At 39.1% G+C, this 20,360-nt stretch overlaps 4 protein-coding genes across 5 annotated transcripts; 3 read left to right on the plus strand and 1 right to left on the minus strand.

Moving 5' to 3' along the window:
• Nucleotides 1–1,143: 1,143 nt before the first annotated feature.
• Nucleotides 1,144–2,226, minus strand: LOC135648392 (uncharacterized protein At3g17950-like). The gene is made up of 2 exons (XM_065166049.1): nt 2,055–2,226; nt 1,144–1,973 (listed from the first exon to the last, which is right to left on the minus strand). The coding sequence occupies exons 1-2, from the start codon at nt 2,127–2,129 to the stop codon at nt 1,449–1,451; spliced, it is 600 nt and encodes a 199-aa protein (XP_065022121.1). The 5' UTR covers nt 2,130–2,226; the 3' UTR covers nt 1,144–1,448.
• A 5,518-nt stretch (nt 2,227–7,744) lies between these two features.
• On the plus strand, nt 7,745–9,531 carry LOC103999177 (nudix hydrolase 21, chloroplastic-like). The gene is made up of 5 exons (XM_065166011.1): nt 7,745–7,953; nt 8,529–8,646; nt 8,820–8,903; nt 9,009–9,137; nt 9,239–9,531. Exons 1-5 carry the CDS (start codon nt 7,880–7,882, stop codon nt 9,350–9,352), a joined length of 519 nt encoding a protein of 172 aa, XP_065022083.1. The 5' UTR covers nt 7,745–7,879; the 3' UTR covers nt 9,353–9,531.
• A 3,600-nt stretch (nt 9,532–13,131) lies between these two features.
• LOC135580791 (probable peroxygenase 4) lies at nt 13,132–15,118 on the plus strand. 2 transcript variants are annotated; one of them, XM_065167058.1, is made up of 6 exons: nt 13,132–13,498; nt 13,565–13,669; nt 13,750–13,835; nt 14,142–14,236; nt 14,622–14,747; nt 14,819–15,118. In XM_065167058.1, the coding sequence occupies exons 1-6, from the start codon at nt 13,474–13,476 to the stop codon at nt 14,967–14,969; spliced, it is 588 nt and encodes a 195-aa protein (XP_065023130.1). In that variant the 5' UTR covers nt 13,132–13,473; the 3' UTR covers nt 14,970–15,118. The 2 variants fall into 2 exon arrangements, with proteins under 2 accessions (XP_065023130.1, XP_065023129.1); XM_065167057.1 differs by having other exon boundaries at nt 13,331–13,498; nt 13,544–13,669.
• A 1,536-nt stretch (nt 15,119–16,654) lies between these two features.
• On the plus strand, nt 16,655–17,807 carry LOC135650128 (plasmodesmata-located protein 8-like). Its single transcript, XM_065169291.1, has one exon. The coding sequence runs from the start codon at nt 16,657–16,659 to the stop codon at nt 17,620–17,622; it is 966 nt and encodes a 321-aa protein (XP_065025363.1). The 5' UTR covers nt 16,655–16,656; the 3' UTR covers nt 17,623–17,807.
• The last annotated feature ends 2,553 nt before the right edge of the window (nt 17,808–20,360 follow it).

The following is a 20,360-nucleotide window of genomic DNA, read 5'->3' on the forward strand; positions in this document are numbered from 1 at the left end:
CGCTGTTCTACTACCAACCGGAAAAGAAGGGCGAGGAGGTATCAACTGGCTCGCAAAGCCACTCACCAAGACGTGGAAAACGGGCCGTGTCGTGCGACTTGCGTATTGGTAGGAATAATTTATGATTGGAAGGCCGGCAGGGGCCCACTATATTGAACGAATGGTAATTTAGTCCTGCGTGGATTTTTTTTTGTTCATTTCTTATTTATTCCTCGGTGGGAAGGCGATGGACGAAAACCACGGAAAGGCAGGGGTTATTTTCCGACATGGAGGGTGGGAGCCACCGTCACCTGTCGGACGAGGAGAGTGGGTAGTGAGGAGTTGGGTGGGGTTCGGACTGCTCGTGGGAAGGGTCACGACCTAGGCCCACAGTTCGGTGAAGGCGTGGCCATGGCCCACAAACATTAGCCTATCAGAAACGTTACCTTTACGTACCTGCAGTCCGATATAAATTTGATCCAAACCAAGCGATAAAATATTTGAAGTGTAAGAGCATAGTAGGAATGGCAAAAGCCTATAAACTAATGCGAACACACACCTTCTCTTAATGTTGGCTCGATCATCATATGATCGTGATTCTTGCAAAGATTTAGATGACCAACACATATTATGGTTGAAATCAAAGCAGAATTGCTGGTCAAAGTACTAAACAAAGAGGGAAAAAGCCTCTTCAGTGCACATACAACTGGGCATTTCATGATCAACAATGCTAGATCTGATTTCTAAGTTTGTCATAAGCAGTCATAAGATGTAGGCTTGGGCTATATTTGAGCATAAGCCTGCAACCAGAACCAGTAGAGACGCGAATGGAGATAAGATCGATGGAATCAACTATAACTCCAACATGCCATGAAAGTGACAACCATCCAACTTCACGTTCATGAAAGCACTGCCTGTAAGCTACATTAAGTCTCCATTTATACGAGTTCAAGCGGACACTTCAAACAGAGAGACGGCCTCTGGTCAACTCGTGCATTAATGATGTTACCCCAAATGAGCTGACTCGGTAAAGCTATTTCTTTTGATTTTTTTTTTGGGTATTCAATGCTCATATTCGGTTATGATCACACTTCAATCACTTAAATATGTGTATATATGTACATGTATTTATACTCCATAATTATACTTTTGGACAACAGAAGATGAAAGTACGTTTGGGATGAGATCAACGAGATGTGTACTGATATCCATTACAACAGCATCAAGACACACACAAAGAGAATCTCTTTGTAATTACAATATTGTCCAGTTAGTACTCCGCTCTTTGGATCCAATCCACCGACATCACAATTCCTCTTTTTCTTTCTTTTTTTTCTTACGTCACAACCAAAATAAATAAAGAAAATAAAAAGGTAAAAGCAAACAAAATGAGTGTAAAATTTGGGGAGAAAACAACACGCGAATATGGTTTATTTTATTTTTTATGCATCCGCTTGAAAATGACGAGTCTACCCGTCTCCACCGCTACAGATCCCGGTGAGGAGCAGCACGGGGAGCCGCCCAACCGACTCCGCCCGCTGCTGCTGCTGCCGTTGCTGCGGCCGCCGGCGCTCAGCCGGAGGGGCCGGCGGCAGTACCCTCCCGTCCGCGAACAACGGCCCGCCGCCCACCGCCACGTGCTCCGGGGGGCCTCCCCCGTGAGCGGCGCCGCCGAACACGTAGTGCCCGTCCGCCACCTCAACGCCCGCCATCCGCCGCTCCACCTGGAGGAACTCCCCCAGCGAGGTCGGTCCCGCCATGTCGTCCCGGCAAAGCCGCCACCACCCGCTCCGCCCCCGGTGGCGCCGCCGCCGCCGCTCCGCCGCCCTCGGCTTCGTCCTCCTCCCTGCGTCGCTCGCGGCGCCTCCACCTCCGCCAAGGCCGTGGTCCCGCCGCGACGGCAGCCTCGCCGGGCTGGCGGAGGCCTCGGGGAAGGTGACGCCCATCAGGGTTCCCAGCGTGGTGCTCCGGTCGGGGAAGAAGGACCCCGTCGACTGCGTCATTACCAAGAGACACGAGCGTCAGTATCGGAAAAGCCAAACTCGACAGGTTAGATCTCCGCCGCTTATGCGTACCTCGGTGTCGAGATCGGAGGAGGAAAGGGAGGAGTTGGAGGGAGACGAAGGGATGAGGTCGGTGTCCCGATCCATGTCGCTCTGTCGAAAAGCTTCTTCCGGATGGAAGAAGAAGGAGAGGGGTCGACGCCGAAGTAATGAGAGGAGTGTCGCACGAAATGACGGAAACAGCCTTGCTGTTGCTTGAGAGAGCGGCCACTTGCCCTGCAAAGCAGTTAGCAGTCCAAAAGCAGTAGGGCTTATTTGCATGATGCACAAGTAGGGCTTTTGTCTCTTTCTATTTCCATACCATAACAACCACAACCACAATAAATATTAATTTCTCTTTCTTTTTTTCTTTTATCCGAGTTCATAAGATTTGAAAAAATATATATATATATAAACCATAAATTTAAGTTAAATATTGATGTCAAAAATCTTTTGTTTTAAATATTATCCTTCTAATTTTTTTTATTTCCATTATAAATTTCTTTATAATCTATAACAAGGTTTGTGATACTGAAACGTACCGCCTGTACCGGGTGATATGTATCGGTCCGATAGGTTACCGATATGCGGACTGCTCAATACTGTAGCAACAATACTGCTACAGTACTATACTATAGTACTGCTACAGTATGAAAATGTATAAAATTATTCGGTATACCAGGGTGTACCGCTCGGTATGCCTTGATGTATCGATCGGTACACCGATACCGTACCAAGCTCGGATCGAAACGTCAGTACAATACGGTACGACGAACCTTGATCTATAATCTTTTATTGGTTAATCAACCAAACACAATCAATATTGTGATATTGTTCACCTTTACACTTTTTGCTCTTCTTTTTATCTTATTTAAAAAATATGTGGTATTATGCATGTTGATTCCCATAATTTATTTTCTTTATATGTATAACACTTGTTGGAGCATTTTCGTTTGTTTGAGGATCTCCTGAAGCCGACAAAAAGAATAAGACTTGTGATTAGGATTTGCACTTTGTTTGATTTCATATCTTAAAATAATCGAACGGACAAGAAAAGTTTAGAATTTCTTGTTATTATTAGTTTTTTTTAGACTTGAACAGTAAAAACAACATGAAGTGATGACTAATTGAGTTAAAAAGGTTATTCATAATATAAAGATTCGCTTATGCACATATCCGGATAAACACACAAGACAAATATAAAGCACTTTATTTTGTTCCATTGAACCAATTCTTTGTGGTCCCTTAATCTGATAGATTTTTTTTTTGCCTTAATGTATGTGGATAATTTTAACATGAGTTTTATATATCTATTTTTTATTTTTTATACAAAGGATAAATTAGAATAATATAGGAACTTATAATAAACTTTACCTATTAGATTAGCTAATACCTTCAAATATATTGGATGAAATTTAAAGTTATATGAGTTACGTATATCATCAACAATGTTTTAATGTATACTAATATGTATTTGAAATTCTAATTTTTTTAATTGTATATTCTTGATCTTATATTTTGTAGTAAAGAAAAGATCAATTTTCTTATGGAATACACTATCTATAAAAGGGAAAAAAGATTTACTTTCTTATGGAAGATCAATTTTCTTCTCAAACATCCACATATAATAGGCTCTGAGTCACATCATGTTATAGGGCTAATTATAGATTATCTTATAGATTATTCTTGTAGTTAGTTATATTTAATATCATAATCCTTATGTTTAAAAAAGTTATATTGATATATTTATAATTATAAAAGAAAAACATCCAAGTCCATTTACCCTGATGTTATTAGTTTTATCAATGGAATCATAAAAATAAAAGGTAAAAAAATAATTTTAATGTTTCAATGGATGGTTGTGAATGACAATGGTGATGGTGGACGTTGACATCGTCGGGGATCGCAAGTGGCTATTGTGAATGAGAAAAATGATGACGTTGCTATATATCTATGTCGATATTGGCATAGTTGTCGAGCGACCCTTTCACCGCTCTACATCTGCATCGACACTAATATAAATGGTGAGCGTCTCTTTCACTATTCGACAATTACATTGATACCAATGTAATTGCTGAGCAGTGAACGAATCATCGATGCAAATACATAGTGATCTTTATATTTCATCGCCACTCTCCTTATCCACAATAGCCACTTATGACTCTTAACAGAGTTATCATCTATTACTATCAATTGGAACGTTAAAATTATCTTTTTATTCTTTATTTTTATATTTTTATTAATAAAACTATCAAAGTTAGATGCTTTAACTATCTGAGTAACTTATAATTAACTCATTTTACATATATACATTTCATAATTATTGGAATGCGAATGTAACATTTAAAAATGTAAAGATCAAAATAATAAGATAGTTAACTATCTAAGTAATTTATAATTAGCTCATGTTACGTATAATCATCAAAGTAACATTTAAATATGTAAAAATAAAAATAATAAAGATAGTTAATTATCTTTATTATTAGCTCAATGGTGGCTATCTACGAACAAAATAGGATATGCAATAGATTTAGAAGGATTGAAGCTTATTAATTACACAGCGAAGACCATCAGTTTTGCATCAAGATAAATGATGGGAGAACGGATGTAAAGAATCGGCGAGGAAGATGTAAGCAATAGACCGAGTTCCTCTCTCTCTCTCTCTCTCTCTCTCTTCGTACTCTCCTCGCTTCTAACTTCCAAAAACCCTGTAGTGCACCGAGTTAGGAATACATTTCAATGATGGTCTTACATGTTGCAAGAACGAAAGCCTTCCGGATAGTCGATTCAGCTTCTAAGATCCTCATCCTTCGTCTTGCCCCTCATCAGTCCTCAAGAGGGGAAAGAAGTACGATCCCAGCTCTTGCATCAATCCTGGACTCGAAATCAAGTTAGATCCTCGTCGTGATTCCAGTCAGCGATCGACCTTTCAGTCTAACAGACGATCGAGGATTACAAGTCAAGCACATTTTCGTGTGTAGGGCATCCTACATTGTGAGAGATCCCGAGATGAGATTGATCGAAGTCATTGGGGTCTTGAGTGAATGGGCATCCTAATGATGGGAGTTGGTCGCCCGTGAAAGGGGAACTGGATGTGCACGCCGGTGCTGGGAAGCGCAAGCAAAGACGAGGGCTCTGACACAAGCATGGGCGAGTGCCGGTTGGTCTGCCCTTTTGGCTCAATGATAATGGCAGGAGTGCTTGCCGTGGCTCCTCAGCTACCCCGCGGAACCCATTAGTCTTCTTCTTCCTCCGTATAGCAGCTGCTGCATCAGCAATGATGCTTGTCAGAGCTATCAAAGGGCGGATGAAAGGTTTCTATCCCAAACAAACGGATGAGTCACGGCCTCGGAGCCTATGCATGGCGCGGAAGGCATGAGTGACGGTGCGCCCACTGAGGTCCCTTCGCCCTTGTGATGGAGATGCTCTTACGTACAGTACTTTTTCTGGAACTCAGTCTTCCGCCACACCTGCAGTGAATTGTTGATTTACTTTGTTCTTTGAATGGAATCAATCGATACGATGCCAATGAGATGAGACAGAAAAAGATTACACGGGTCGACAAAGGAGCTTATCATGTTGACGATGTCATGGAGATCATATGACTGTGAGCTCATCAACTATTGGATCATATGACAATTGAGCTTAGTATATCCAAAGTAATCTATGTTGAAAATGATACCATCATAAAACTTTAAGGTCATAATCTCAAAAATAATATATCATAAATGGGGTCAATTATGTATTACTCTTTGTAATTAATTATTTTTAGTGTTTTAATTTTTATATTTTAAAAAATTATATTGGGATCTCTATACTTATCAAAGTAAAATATTTAATCTTATTTCTCCTCATTTCATTGATTATGTTGATGAAAATATTATAATTGTTCAGTGATAAATCAAAGTGAGACAGAGTGCTCAAGGATAAATCCTATGGTATTTTCGTTAACCGCATGAGGAAAAACAAGATTAAATATTTTATTTTTAATAATATAAAGATCTCAATATAATTTTTGAGAGTATAAAGATCGAAATACTAAAGATAATTAATTACAAGAGATAATTTATAATTAACTCTCATAAACGAGCTCAATATGTCGAAGCTAACGACACTGTATTAGTGTCCTAAAAATTGATGATTGTGAATAAAATTAAGACTAAAATTTTTATTTTCTTTGCTTTTTCTTTTTCTCTCTCCTCTTTGTTATTTCTTGTTCACATAATTCTTATGTAGAATCAATTTGATTTCAACAGGGAATGGGAGCTCCAACCAAAAATGTTAGAATTGACACGAAGATAAATATCACATTAAATGTTAGTCGCAGGTGATTAAAGGTAGAGAAGTTAGACTACATGCAATGGAATTCATAGATAATCTAAACAACGTAAATTTCTATATTATAGTCGATCGGGTCATTTTGTCGTCAGGTTGTCTGTCGATCAAATTGTGACGGAGAAAGTTAATCGAATCTATTATGTCTCATTCATGTATTGAGCTATCTCAATGGTTAGTGAGTTGTAGCATTAGTGATGAGTCTTAGATTAACATACACATTCGAGAAAGACAAAGGATAGAGCCTAACCCAATAATTATATTCTACCATAGTATCGAGGATAAGTGGAGCAACAACGAAGATTCGAGCAAATGGGTGGAAACCTCCAAACCTATGATGGTCACATCACATCATCAACAAGAGGGACCGAACGAACCGCACCACAGTCAAAGGCAGCGCATGAACATATAATTCTACCTTGTGGCGAGGAACATATAATCTCCAAACAGATGACAGAATTTGTGTTGGGAGTTGACATCGATAGTTTATGTCCTCAGCTGATGCTTTGATCTTATATTTCCAACAATAAGTTCTTTAATTTGTTAGAGCAAGACTAAATAAAAATCATTTTGATTAAAGAGTACAACGAAACAAGATTGAAATCGAGAAGAAAGATTAGAAAAATACAAAAAAGACATAAAAAAAAAAATCATCCTAAGATCATCGCAAAGATACAATCAGGAACAGATCCTTCTTCGAGCACGATCATAATGGTGAATGCCATTTCGCCCATGTACGTACAATACAATACGATGGTGAGAAACCTTATGCACACCTCAGTTGACCTTAATTTAAATCCTCAATTTCTTTCTGGTGTAGCGTGAGACCATCGAGCTGCCGACAGAGTGGATGAGACGCTCGAACACCTTCCATTATATGTTTTATGTGTGATGCATGAAGAAAATGGGAATTTGTCTTAGTTTGTCACTGTTCTTCTTCATTTCGCAATTGTCAGAAATGGAGAAGAAAATAATGTATTTTAATTATTAGGACGACTTGAAGTCTACGTGTCGATCCGAGGGGTGCGATCTAGCCTCTGTGTCTGACATCAGGCATCTCGATCGTTCATAAAGCATCTGACACGTGTATCGGTGGATGGCGCCGAGGAGTGGTCAGTGGAAGTGTGTGTGTCGTCTTGTTCAAGACGGGAGACTGGTTGGTGGCCGCAAAAATTTGACGTTGGATTCCATAAGCGTTGCGGGAACGCACGCGAGTCACGCCTGGCCCCACTGTGTCTGCTCCCACTCGCCCTCTCCGCGGCGAGCCCACTGTCCTCCATCTCAGCTGCCACGCTTTCCACAGGAACTCGTTTACCAGTGGCGATACTATCCTCTCTCTCTCTCTGCCCCTATATAAACCTCACCGTTTGGAGAGAGCGAGTGCAGCAAAAGGCATCTCAGCTATCTCGATCCCTGTCTTTGGAAAGGATAACACAGACAAAGGCCAGCACCTGCCTCTCTTCCTTGCTCCATTTTTGGGACGAACAGCTTGTTCCCAGTCGTTGGTGTTTTGCGAAGGGAAGATGGTCTCTTTGGTGTCTCGGCAAGGAAGGCAGCTGCAGCGCTACACCAGCTGCGGGAAACGTCTTATCGTCGGGTGCGTTTTGATCTTCTTAGTTCTCAAAAGTTTCAAGCTCTTTTAGCTGTTCTCTCCCTAATCGATGGGAAGACCGGAATCGTGACTCATCTTGATTCCAAGCAATCTTGATTCAGAATCCTGATGCATCTGTTTTCTCCAGAAAATAACTCTGATCGATTCATTTTGCTCAATGATTACGAAAGAGAAATGGAATCTTGAATGATCGTTAGCCAAGCATACATCATTTGCCTCGTTCTTATTGCCAATCGTGTGTGGTCCTCATGTCATTAGTTTAATCCTTTCGTTTGTACAAGTCATAACATAGCGTCCATATATGACGTGGCAAGTAATAAGTTTTCCTTTCTCAGAACAACTCTGTTCGCGTTTACCACAAACTAAAGGATTCAAAGTCCCAAGGAAACGAATTCCTCCAAAGACCACAAAATTTATTAGCCATAACATGAGTAGTTAATCGATTAGTTTGACATCAATTCCTCCATGAGCAGTCGATTAATTAGTTATATGTCACAAAATGCATTAAATCTCCTCTACGATGTAATATTCGCCTAATATGTCTTGTTTTGTTCGAGCAGGTGCATTCCCTACAAGGTCAAGAAGATTGATAGGATATGTGAACATAACATCAATCAAGTCGTCGAGGTTCTTGTTGTCACCTCCCAGAAGGCGAGAGAAGAAATCATGTTCCCGAAGGTAGATGTAACCAAGGAATTCGCTAACGTGCATCTAAACATGTAAACCCTAAGAAAAATACTTGGTGTGATAAGCAAAGAGAAAAGAGTGTGCACCGTTCCTTCCTTTTTTTTCTGTCCCTTCTTTTGACGATCCACTTGCACTCAATGTCTTTTCTGTCATCGTTTATATAGGGAGGTTGGGAGGTTGATGAGACGATAACACAAGCAGCTCGTCGTGAGGCATTTGAGGAAGCTGGAGTGCAAGGACTCGTCGAGGTCTGTTCTGCACACCTCCTTAATCAAACTCTCTCTCTCTCTCTCTCTTCCTATCTTCTTGAAGTTGGAAGCAAAAGTAACAGTGTGTATATTTCATGATCACAGGATAGTCTTGGCAAATGGAGATACAAGAGCAAAAGCCATGATAAGATTCATGAGGCTGTCATGTTCCCTTTGAATGTTACGGAGGAGCTGTACTACTGGCCTGAGAAATCTGTGCGAACTCGGAAATGGGTAAGTACAAGAGAAGCTTCTTCTTCTTCACTTGTGTTTCCATTATAAGACGACGAGGTTAGGTGTCCGATCGAGTTGCTCATTTTGACCTGGTGAAACAGATCAACGTAGCAGAAGCAATGGCGGAGTGCAACCAGTCGTGGATGAAGGAAGCGTTGGATCGACTGGTGAAACGGCTCTCGACTTCGAGCTTGGAGGAGATGACATCAACATAGCTCGCCTCCTGCGACTGCACTTGCAATCAACTGTAGCTCTTCCTGTAGATATATTGGGCAGATTACAAAGCAAAGAAAGGAATAGGCAAATAAATGATCATTCTTTTATTCTTGTATCATCATTCTTGTATTTGTCTATGCCTGAAGTTAATTATATTTTTATGAGAATTTTCCCTTCATACACCTTTGATAAAACAGATATCCAATAATGTTACAAGTTGATATATAAAATGATATTGACCTACTCATGTTTGAGTTTGAAATTTAAGAGTATCATTTCAAAAGTTGAGTAATAAAACTCTCAGTGTTTTCATTATCTATAATTCTGTCAAAAATTATATAAATCATTTTGATTCTTTGGATATTCTGCAAACTATCATCCTCAAAATAACAGGTCAATGTTGTACTACAACAATGGTAGGGCTTTCGGAAGCCGATTAGAATCTAAATAGGATTTCAGAGGTCTTTCAAATTTCATTTTTAGTATAATAATATAAGCATAATTCTAATATAATTTGGATTAGTCGCTTATTCACTCTTATCTGAATATTAGTACTCCCGTGTGCATAAAAGGGCTAAGTAGGCATTAAATCATGGCATTATCTTCATATCAATTACTTAGGTATTTTTCTTCGATTTGGATCGAATTGCTAAGGTTAGTGCCTTTGATTTGAATGTCGATGGAAGAGTACGTGAAGTGTTCTCACTTCTGGTGATGTAGGTTTTGAGGTAATGGTTGTTGACATGATTTATGTGTGTTTGACCGACAAAAGAGTAGTTGGCTATCTTTGGTCTTTGTGGTGGTAGTTAATATTATCGAAGACGAAGAGATTTAGAGTTGCTTTTTGATTGAGTTCTTATGTATATTGATTATTTGTATAGTGAGATAATCTCTTACGGTGCTTTTTCAACAAAGAAATATAATTGTTGTTAAGGATGAAATTAGTTTTTTTTACAAAAAAAAATATTTAATAAGTAAAAAAAAGAAAGTGAGTATAATTGTTGGAGTAAAAATCAACTTGATAAATCCTCCCTCTAAAAGAAAAATAATAATAAGTGGCCAAAAATGAAACAGTATGAATACCTCAAATAAGTGAAAAGATTCTTTATGATGGATGGTCTTATTTTTTTTTTTTATTTTAATTAAATATAATTTAAAATAAGAAAAAAAATCACATATATTTATTTTTTAATTACAAACTATCGATTTAAATCAAAACTGAGATTGTCGGTTTTAATTCTCAAAAATCAGAAATTATAATCGAATCATCGATCAACCGTCATGAAATCGGTTCTGATTTGAATCGAACTGCGATTAATATTGATGATGTGAACCTTTTATTGTATTATTTGCTGAGTTAGATATTGATCACGTTGTTCTTGAAATTATATTAATGGAGAAGTAAGTAAGTAAGTAAGTAAATTTCTAACCTTACAAGTCCTCCAAGAGTCTTAGAACACTTGGATTATAGCCTCTACCCACCCTTCCGGTGAGGCGTATCAGCAAAACATTCAATTCCTTTCTTTCCGTGCACTCAAAGCAATGGAGATGCTTTTGGCGAGTGTGAAAGGAGCAGAGCTGAACAATAAAGACTATGCTGCTAATATTTGGATCCATAAATCAGATCTTTGTGCTAATGTAAACAAAAGTAAAACAAAGAACTTAGGTGTGCATCCTTTTCAGATTTTTGTTCAGATGGCTAACACCCCAAGATGAAAGTGAAATATGCCTTCATGCAGTCTGAAGTATTAAAGTTGCAATGGCACCTTTATCTTTGTCAGAAACAATCAAAGTTTCTGCCGAGTGAGAAAAATATAATGAAAAGGAAAGCCGAAAACTATTATTTCAGTACTTCAACACTCTCTGTGGTTCTACTAAAGACATTTATAAGACTAAAAATAAGTATTAAGATATAATATATTAGATAAGATTAGGAACCTTCAATCCTTCATCATCATCATACTAATATTTTAGATATGTTTTTTATTTAATTTAAAAGTAAATCTTATTTTAACTTTTTTTCCAAGTAATAATAAATTTGTTTTCCAATGCCGCAATTCATAGTTTGTTCTTGTCGGATGGATTAAAAAGAGTAGATCAGATACCGAATCAAATCGATGTTTTATTTCCATCGTTCCATATTCCTCCTCTATAAAGTCCCACCACCATTTGTTATTCTCTATCAAGCTTTGAACTCTCTTGTTCGTGCTTTTTCATTGCACGTCAATGTCTATGCACCACCCAAGTGTTTCAAGTGAGCACCCATTCAGTGCGTTACCCCACCTCGTCATCAATCGTCCAGCATCGACAACGACGCTGCACGCTCCGATCCAAAGTCGCCTCCATCAGTGGTTGCCTCCGATCCGTGGCAAAGGCACGAGGCTGTTCCAATCTCGAAGGTGATCGATGTCGTCTCTTGCCCTCATCATAAATAAAGATGTCGGCGTTACTGAATTCTTCTAGCGAGTACCTCCGACAATGCTACTATTAGGTCTGCAAGTCTCATACGTCGCAGAAGTTTCAGCCACAACGTACCAAGAAAGGTAGTAGAATCATTGAATCCACAAGTGTTCGACGAAGACAAAGAAGTTCGTACAACCGTTGAATGTATGACTACTGATCAGAACGTACATACTAGGTGGATAAGGCGACGCAGCGTGAGGGCAATACTTACCATCAGCGGGGGCTCAGGTTGGGGAGCTCCGGTGAGGAGAGTTCGATGATCGATATAGCGAGAGATGATAAGGGTCTTGCGATGGGAGCAACAATATAGAGATGATGGAGTCTCGCAGTGAGATCTTGCGTTAGTACAAAGACAATTAACTATGGATATTAACTAGAGATATTTATACAATTATAAAAAATAAAATAAATATTTAAAAAATAGATATTATAATAATATTGGAAAAATTATCGATGACGTTCGAGTCAATCTGACATGGTCCAAATCTAAAAGTGTAAGAGCCTCCGAAATATTTTTGAGATGGTTCTTGAGTGAATCTGAGATGATATTGAGATAGCTCCATGGTGGGAGATTCGATCTTCCAATGTATCGTTTGCATTAAGATCGATATCGGAAGAAGTTTTCTGATTTGATCACTCCAAAACGTTCAAGTTAATCCAAATTATTTTTTAAAATATGGGTTTTCCTCGAAAAGAGAATCGTTTGGTATAGTGCTGAGGGTTAACTTTTATATATGATCGTAATAGTTTTTAACTACTCTAATGTCTCATTTTAACATTTTATTCACGTGAATGATAAGAAAAACGTACGTTTGAATCATCTCCCATAAACTATTATCCATGGGGAGAGAGAGGTGAAGAGTGATTGAGATTTTTTATTTTTTATATTTCCTACGTCAACCTATTGTCCATGACGAGCGACAAGTGAAGAGTGATTGAAATTTTTTATTTTTATTTTCTATGCCAACCTATTAAATATACACATGGTATTAAATGTACACATGATTGAATTATCTTCCATAAATTATTGTTTATGAGAAGGGACATGTGAAAGGTGATTGAAATTTTTTTATTTTTTATTTTTTATTTTCTATTTTCTATTTTCTATTTTCTACGTCAACCTCCACGTGGTATTAAGTGTACACGTGATTGCCAACGTTTACCTACCAAATGCTACAATGTGAACGCATGAACGGCAGTTATATTTTCTAAATATTATTTACGTACAAATGAGGGCAGTTATATATACAATAATATACAATGTGAACGCAGGACCGGCAAATGACAAGTTCATTTACTTATATATATATATATTTTATTATGTTCATATAGTGATATTTGTTGTCGTTACTCAACAACCACATCGTTGGACTCGCTGCCACGTACAGAAGGTGGGCGCCGCGGAGGAATCGCCGGACACACCGGACGCCGTTCCAATAACAAATCCTACTGAAGTCCTTTGGCATCCGACGCGAAGTGACGGACACGCTTGCTTTCTCCCCCATCGTCTAGTAAGGAACATTCGAACGCAACGAAAATTGTCTTCGCCAAGTGACGGACACGCTTTGTGTTCTCCCTACCCCTATACTAGGGAACATTGGATCGCAACCAAACTTGTCTTCTCCACTTGCGCAACCTTCTCGCCCATCCGAACACGATGATCTCCTCGTCTTCCTCTTCCGGTAGGTGATTGCTTTCTTCCCTTGCAACCACGCTGGTCTCGCCAGTTAAGGTTTCTGTTTCGGTAGGAAGCGAAGGTGAGGAGGAGATGCAGATGACTCCGCTGCAGAAGCACGTGGCCTTCTTCGACAGGAACAACGACGGCGTCATCTATCCTTCCGAGACCTACCGAGGTCCCATCTCTCCCTCTCGGCATTCTCTCTATTCTCTTTGATCCCGGTTGTTCTCGATCGGTTACTGGTTGATCTGATAGGGTTTCGGGCAATCGGGAGTGGCGTTGCTTTGTCTGCTGTGAGTGCCCTCTTCATCAATGGCTTCCTCTCCCCCAAAACTAGTCCTGTGAGTTTATGCTCTTCCTTGATGCCTTCTCGTTGCCTTGTTGGATGTGTTGATTTCTTGATTCTTTGCTGATCGAGAGATATGATCAATTGCTTTTCTTGATTTTTTTTATTTAATTTAATTTACAGATTTATTTTAAATGAATTAAATGCTTATTATTTCAATAAGGTAGTTGAATTTTGATCAATTATTTTGTAGTAGTACGTCAAATCGAGGTATTTTCTATATTAGTATATAAACAACAAAAAATATATTTTTGTTTAGTATTTAATCGTTCTTTTCACCATTCAATTTGGATGCACGCAGGGAAAAATTCCATCTCCTCTTCTTCCAATATATGTGAAGAATATTTACAAAGGGAAGCATGGAAGTGACTCAGGTGTCTATGACAGTGAAGGGAGGTACTTTTTCTTTTTTTTCCTAGTAACTTAATGGTTGAAATGTTCTAATATTTCTCTCCCAATTTCTTAGATATCATAACTAAATAACAAATTTTCTTATATATGATTTGGAAGCATAGCTGACTTAATTCTCATCTTGAATATTGGACTTAGTACTTCCTAAATAATTCTGTCATAAAACCATTGAAGAATTAGGAGGAGTTATTTTGAGGTGCTAAATATATATCTCCAGACTCTGTTCCATTAAGAATGGTCATCGCTAGTCTTTTGATATAGGAGAAAATAGCAAGTAAATTATCAGAAAATTAGTATACCAAAAGGTCATATTTCTAATACAACCAAAAGGTTGTATTGATCTCGAAATCGACCCGATTTATGTATTCAGGTTCGTCGCTTCCAAGTTCGAGGAGATTTTTCAGAAGCATGCGAAGTCGAATCCGAACGCACTGACATCGAAAGAATTGATGGAGATGCTTCGGGCCAATCGAGATCCCAAAGACTACAGTGGATGGTGAGCTTTCACGGCTCGATAGCTATCGATATGGCAGCATTGCTGACTCAATATATTCGATCTTATCTCAGGTTGGCAAGTTGGACAGAGTGGAAGGTGTTCTACATGCTGTGCAAAGACAAAGAAGGATTGCTTCAGAAGGAGACCATAAGAGCTTTGTATGATGGAAGTATCTTTCTTAAAATGGAAGCGGAGCGGAAATCTTCTAAAAAGAAAGCATGAGAGCTACCGGTCGTCACATCTGGATTATACTGCTTGTTCATGAAAAATAAATCTGGTTTCTGGAATGCACTTGAGGATATTCATAATACATAATATGTATGTCCAGTGTGGATTGAAGTTATCCTTTTAGTTTGAGAAGTTATATAGAATTCATGGAATACTTGAACAAAGCATCTCACAGAAATCGAAATCTCCACAACCAGAACTATTTTTGTGTTAGAACTATATACCTCCAAAGGAGAGACATAGATACATGATATTATTAAAGATTACATATCTATATCTTATTTCATATCTATATTACTTCTCTAATTCTAAAGAGGAAAATACGAGTCTAATTCTTCTTACATATCTATATCTAAATAGGAGAATGTGAATATAATTCTTTTTGCATATCTATATCACCGTGATTTTTGAATCGTATCATGAATCAAATATAATATTATTTGATTTCAATCATGATATTAACATATTATCATTTTTTTTATGCTTGTAACCCAAATGGCAAACGTTTTAATAAATTAACAAAAGTTTCTCGCACTTGAGTTTGTTCATTGACTTTAAGCTTTAGCATTTCAAAAGATGGATGTGTTCAACGTTTGTGTTTGCCATTTCGAAATGTCCATTCACGGAGGCAATCAGAACTGTTCTGTATTGGATGTATAGCCTGTGAGTCTTCTAAGTTTTTCGTATGATATTGTGGTGGGTTCCTCGGAAAGCAACGTCAAATAGTTGCAGTGACTGTTTATGGAGGACGGTTTTCCCTGTGGAAACATTAGATAAAGCTTTTGCGTTGACTATTTGGTACGGTCAAATCATTGTATTAAGTACCTAAACAGTCTCCAAAGAAAAAAAATCTGAATTTATTCCTAATAATTGCAAATTACACCAAGTTTTATGTTTTAAATTATTTTCTACGATTCCATTACGATGAGAAGGGAACAACCGATCAAAAATATTTTTTTTTATATTTAGAAGTATAAAATATTATTAATAGAATATTTATTTGTGAAGATAGATTGATAAATTAAAATAAGTTTAGTTTTATTCAAATCGATTAATCGAACCAAAAGAGAGTAATCCTAAACCAAAACCATTTATAACATTCAAAATCAAACCATTAGTGAATTAATTTAGATTTGAATTTATATTATCTTCTATTATCAAATTGTCAAAATAAATTTTAAATCTAAAATATATTTTATTTTTATTTATTTATTTAAAAAATAAGGGGCGAAAGTCGGATTCAAACTTTATTAACTCAGGATTTTACGATAAACTAACTACTAATATCTTCATTAACTAATCATGAAAAACTTATTAACGAGATTGTTTATAAGCCCAATTCACAATCCTAAATGAGCTGAATCAAACGTTTAAATAATTGTTTAACGAGTTAACATCGAGTTACTTGCAATTGAGTTCGTTCATAGACTTTAAGCTTTGGTCATATCAAAAGATGGGATGCGTTGCCATGACAACATAATCTATGGTGTTACTGTCCTTTTAAGAATCTTTTGAGGTGGACTACGATTCCGGTAATCAAAGCCGAGAGGACTCGAATGTTACCGTCTTAGATTTTTGGAAGCAAGTAAAAACTCGAAGATTGAGAGAGACGAACAGTCTTCGCAGATTCCATGTCTTTTTCGTACCAGTAAAGTGCTTGGCCGGCCCAATCGCACAACCCATGCCTTCTCCCGCAATCCCACCTTCGCTGCCAAGCATACTCCTCAGCGCAGTTAAGTTCCGCTCCTCTTCCGCTCAAAGAAGCACCCCACTCCCTTCCTTCCCCAAGCGCCCAACGAATACGACGAGAAGAAAGGGAAATAGATACCGTATGAAGGACACGCACGAACTCTTCCTTCTCCTCTTTCTTCTCTTCTCCCTTCGTTGCTCGATGGCTATGGCTTCTTCCGACGACTACACCGCCTTCGTCTACGTCGGCTGCTCGCAGACGAAGTCCGTCTCCGGCTCTCCCTACCAGTCCAACGTAGACTCTCTTTTGACGTCGCTCGCCAACGCCGCCGCCTTATCCTCCTACGACAGCTTCACCTCCTCCGCTGCCTCCGCCACCAGCCCTGCCTACGGCCTCTTTCAGTGCCGCACGGACCTTCCCAACTCCGTCTGCGCCTCCTGCGTCCGCTCCGCCCTCGTCCAGCTCTCCTCCCTCTGTCCCTCCTCCACCGGCGCTACCGTCCAGCTCAAAGGTTGCTTCTTCCGGTTCGGGGACGAACCCTTCCTCGGCAAGCCCGACACCACTCTCCTCTACAATAAGTGCGGATCCGTCGCGCCTGACGAGCACAGCTCCGACCTCCTCGTCATGCGCGACACCGCCCTGTCCGGCCTCGCGTCAGGGGGAGGTAACTACCGGTTGGGCACAGGCGGGAGCGTGCGGGGCCTGGCGCAGTGCGTCGGGGACCAGAGCCCGAACGACTGCGGCGGCTGCGTGGCGGCTGCGGTGGCGCAGCTCAAGGACATCTGTGGCGTCGCCGACGCCGGAGATGCTTACCTCGGGAAGTGCTACGTCCGCTACTGGTCCGATGCGGCCGATACGTCGGGTCACCATCACGGGAATCGGCCTTCCGGTGGTCGTCGCTGGTCCGTCATCGCTTTCTTGTGCCTTCTCAGTGTTGCCACTTTGGGCTGTGTGTAGGTTTGTGTCGATGATGACGGTTTGATGAATAGGCTTCTGTCACATAAAACATTTCATGTTTTATGTTGTTTTGGGTGTGGTGTCTGCATGTCTCTATATACATAGGTTTGTATGTACTCAGTGATAATAAACCAATGAACAATGTTTGTTCTCTCATAAGATCTCTCCCATTAATCCATTCTTCCCTCTCCCTCTAACATCTGACTTAACTCACAATCTATCATCTTGCAGTGACCAGTTTGGCCATTGGTGCCTTTTGATGGCCAACTAGCCATTAACTTTATTATTATTATTGTAGTGCCTTCTCCAGGCCTTATAACATACCTCTGTTCCAAAAAGGAACCAACAAAGCAAAGTAATAAAGGAAAAGAAGAAGCCTCGTTTACTTTTGGTCACTCAAGCTTTACTCATTTGGCTTTTGAATGGGAGCCGTGTTCTACTTTTGGTCACTCAAACTTTAACAGCAAGATCCGCAAGTGATGAGAAGATTAACTCAATACCATCTTCAAATTTCTAGTTGTATTATGCCGGTCTTGTCTTCTTTCATTAAGCATGAATCAATTGGCACCCACAGGTCGACCATTTCTTCGAGACTATTATGAGATCAACATAGTTGCACTGCTAGAATACCACTTCCTCAAGACGATCACGCTATCAAGCTGGTTGCTTTCTCAAGGCGGTCGTTCTCTCAAAGTCGATTGTCTCTACGAGTCGGCTGCTCCTCCGTAGGCAAGCTGGTTGCCTACGTTGGCTGCTGCACTCGAGATGACCTTCATAACGAAAACCTCTCTTCGCATTCAGCTTATCATAACTAGGCAAAGTAAAAAGATTATATAACATATTTGATGTAGCATTTATGCTCGATATGGTGAAAGTAGGCAAAGGATCTGAAACATTTGATGTGGCCTTCGTGGCCAAAGCATCTGTGTTTCCTAAAGGTGTCCAAAACAAAGAAAAGGTGACACACTTGATACACCCTAATACCCTATATAATCACGTCCTAATCACACCCAAGGCATGCACCTTAAACAAAGGCTTTAAGACACTTTCTAATCATTCTTAATGTAAGGTTACACTCGTCAAAATCTTGAGATGCGCATTGCACTATTGTACAAACAAGTTTTGTAATGGGTAACAAATGATATAACTAATATTTTAGGTCAATTGACCCTTTTGTTATTTTTAAGTTAGATATAAAAAAAGAAAACCTTATGATCGAGTGTCATGCAATGATGTCATTGTTGCTTTGCAGGTGGCTGATTTTTCTTGATAATCTTCTCTGTTTGTAACGCTAGTGATCCATTGGGAGGAGAGATATTAATTTTTTAATCGGGAATACTATATCTCGATAATAATTTCTGTTTCTAACCGTTTGTCTACTTCATCTCTAATCGCCTACTAACGATCAGGAGCAAACGTACGAGGCTTTTGCTTCATAGGTCAAGCCTCAGGGAGATGTTTAAGTGATACTATACCACATCTGTGTCGATTCCTAGTATATCTCTTAATAACCATGCAAATATCTTAGCATTCTCTTTGATAAATTGATATGGTGCACTTGCTTATCCTCAGGAAGTATTCTCTGGACCTTAACAACATAATCAAGATAGGTCTTGTCCAAAGGTACCTCAATTAGTGACTCCATCGGCTTCGAATGTAAAATAGATTTGGCAAAATTTTGAGGGTCCATCGGTGATGCCTCAAGCCGAGCCTCCTTCAATAAGGAGACCATCATTAGATAGTAGACTCCTTAAGATTGTTTCTTAGTTCTCTGATGTTAGTCTTTATTAAAAATTTCATCATGTGATAGGTCATGGGTTGACCTATGAACGTATTGTATGTCAAGGGAATATCGATCATTATGAATTTGGTCATCATCATTTTGGAGCAGATCTTATTCCCAAATGTAACATACATGCTCATAGTCCTAAGAGGGGAGATACAATTGCCAATGAAACATATTAACGAAGAGTTATAGGGGTGAGATCATTAGTCGAGAGTCCAAGTTTTTGAAAAGCGTCAAAGTAGAGGATATCAGCAAAATTATCTATGTCAATCATGACCCTTTTTACTCAAGCATTAATCATCTTCACGGAGACTACTAAGGCATCATCATAGTTTTAGTCAAGATACTCAGTATCTTTTTTCTTAAAGGTTATTTTTGAGTCATCTTTTGACCTTAAGCACTTTTCGATAATAGCTCAAGCATAGATTTTGTGACTTAGGAGCTATCTCTTCCCAAGTTAGGTCCATCGATGATGATATTGATCTACCTCTCTATTGGCACATATCGTCAGAGTTAAGGTTTCTGATGCTTTAGGACGAATCTTCCAATGTGTTCCCAACGAATGAGTTCTTCAATTTGCTTCTTTAAATCATGATAGTCCTCCGTGTTGTGTCTATAATAATGGTAGAAGAGGTAGTATTTGGATTTATCCCTCCTCTCTAGTGGTGTTTTTATCGGTTGAGGGTCTTTCAAGAACCATTTTTTATTTATCTATAAAAAGACTTTAGTTCCAATCATGTTCAAGGGAGTCGACTTGGACCTCAAGCGAGGCAGCATGGGTCGATAATTTCTTCTTCACTATAGTGACCTCGGGGTCATGGCTGATTCGCTTTTATCTCGGCTTTTTGTGCATCTCCTTGTACTTACTTGAGACCATTACCTCTGTGACAATATATTAGTTGGCCCTTTGGAGCACTTCGGGTATCATCACTGGTGGTATCTCCACCAACGA

Source organism: Musa acuminata, chromosome BXJ3-9 (genome assembly GCF_036884655.1).
Source record: "Musa acuminata AAA Group cultivar baxijiao chromosome BXJ3-9, Cavendish_Baxijiao_AAA, whole genome shotgun sequence".
NCBI lineage: Eukaryota > Viridiplantae > Streptophyta > Magnoliopsida > Zingiberales > Musaceae > Musa > Musa acuminata.

What these genes read in the sequence shown, in the direction of transcription:
- LOC103999177 (XM_065166011.1), top strand. Translation starts at nt 7,880, where the DNA reads ATGGTCTCTTTGGTGTCTCGGCAAGGAAGGCAGCTGCAGCGCTACACC. An exon ending in AAGAAATCATGTTCCCGAAG is followed by an intron (nt 8,647 to 8,819) that starts GTAGATGTAACC and finishes TCGTTTATATAG; the next exon opens with GGAGGTTGGGAGGTTGATGA. An exon ending in GAGTGCAAGGACTCGTCGAG is followed by an intron (nt 8,904 to 9,008) that starts GTCTGTTCTGCA and finishes TCATGATCACAG; the next exon opens with GATAGTCTTGGCAAATGGAG.
- LOC135648392 (XM_065166049.1), bottom strand. Translation starts at nt 2,129, where the DNA reads ATGGATCGGGACACCGACCTCATCCCTTCGTCTCCCTCCAACTCCTCC. An exon ending in CCTCCGATCTCGACACCGAG is followed by an intron (nt 1,974 to 2,054) that starts GTACGCATAAGC and finishes GTAATGACGCAG; the next exon opens with TCGACGGGGTCCTTCTTCCC.
- LOC135650128 (XM_065169291.1), top strand. Translation starts at nt 16,657, where the DNA reads ATGCCTTCTCCCGCAATCCCACCTTCGCTGCCAAGCATACTCCTCAGC.
- LOC135580791 (XM_065167057.1), top strand. Translation starts at nt 13,474, where the DNA reads ATGATCTCCTCGTCTTCCTCTTCCG. An exon ending in CTCCTCGTCTTCCTCTTCCG is followed by an intron (nt 13,499 to 13,543) that starts GTAGGTGATTGC and finishes TGGTCTCGCCAG; the next exon opens with TTAAGGTTTCTGTTTCGGTA. An exon ending in GTCTATGACAGTGAAGGGAG is followed by an intron (nt 14,237 to 14,621) that starts GTACTTTTTCTT and finishes TTATGTATTCAG; the next exon opens with GTTCGTCGCTTCCAAGTTCG.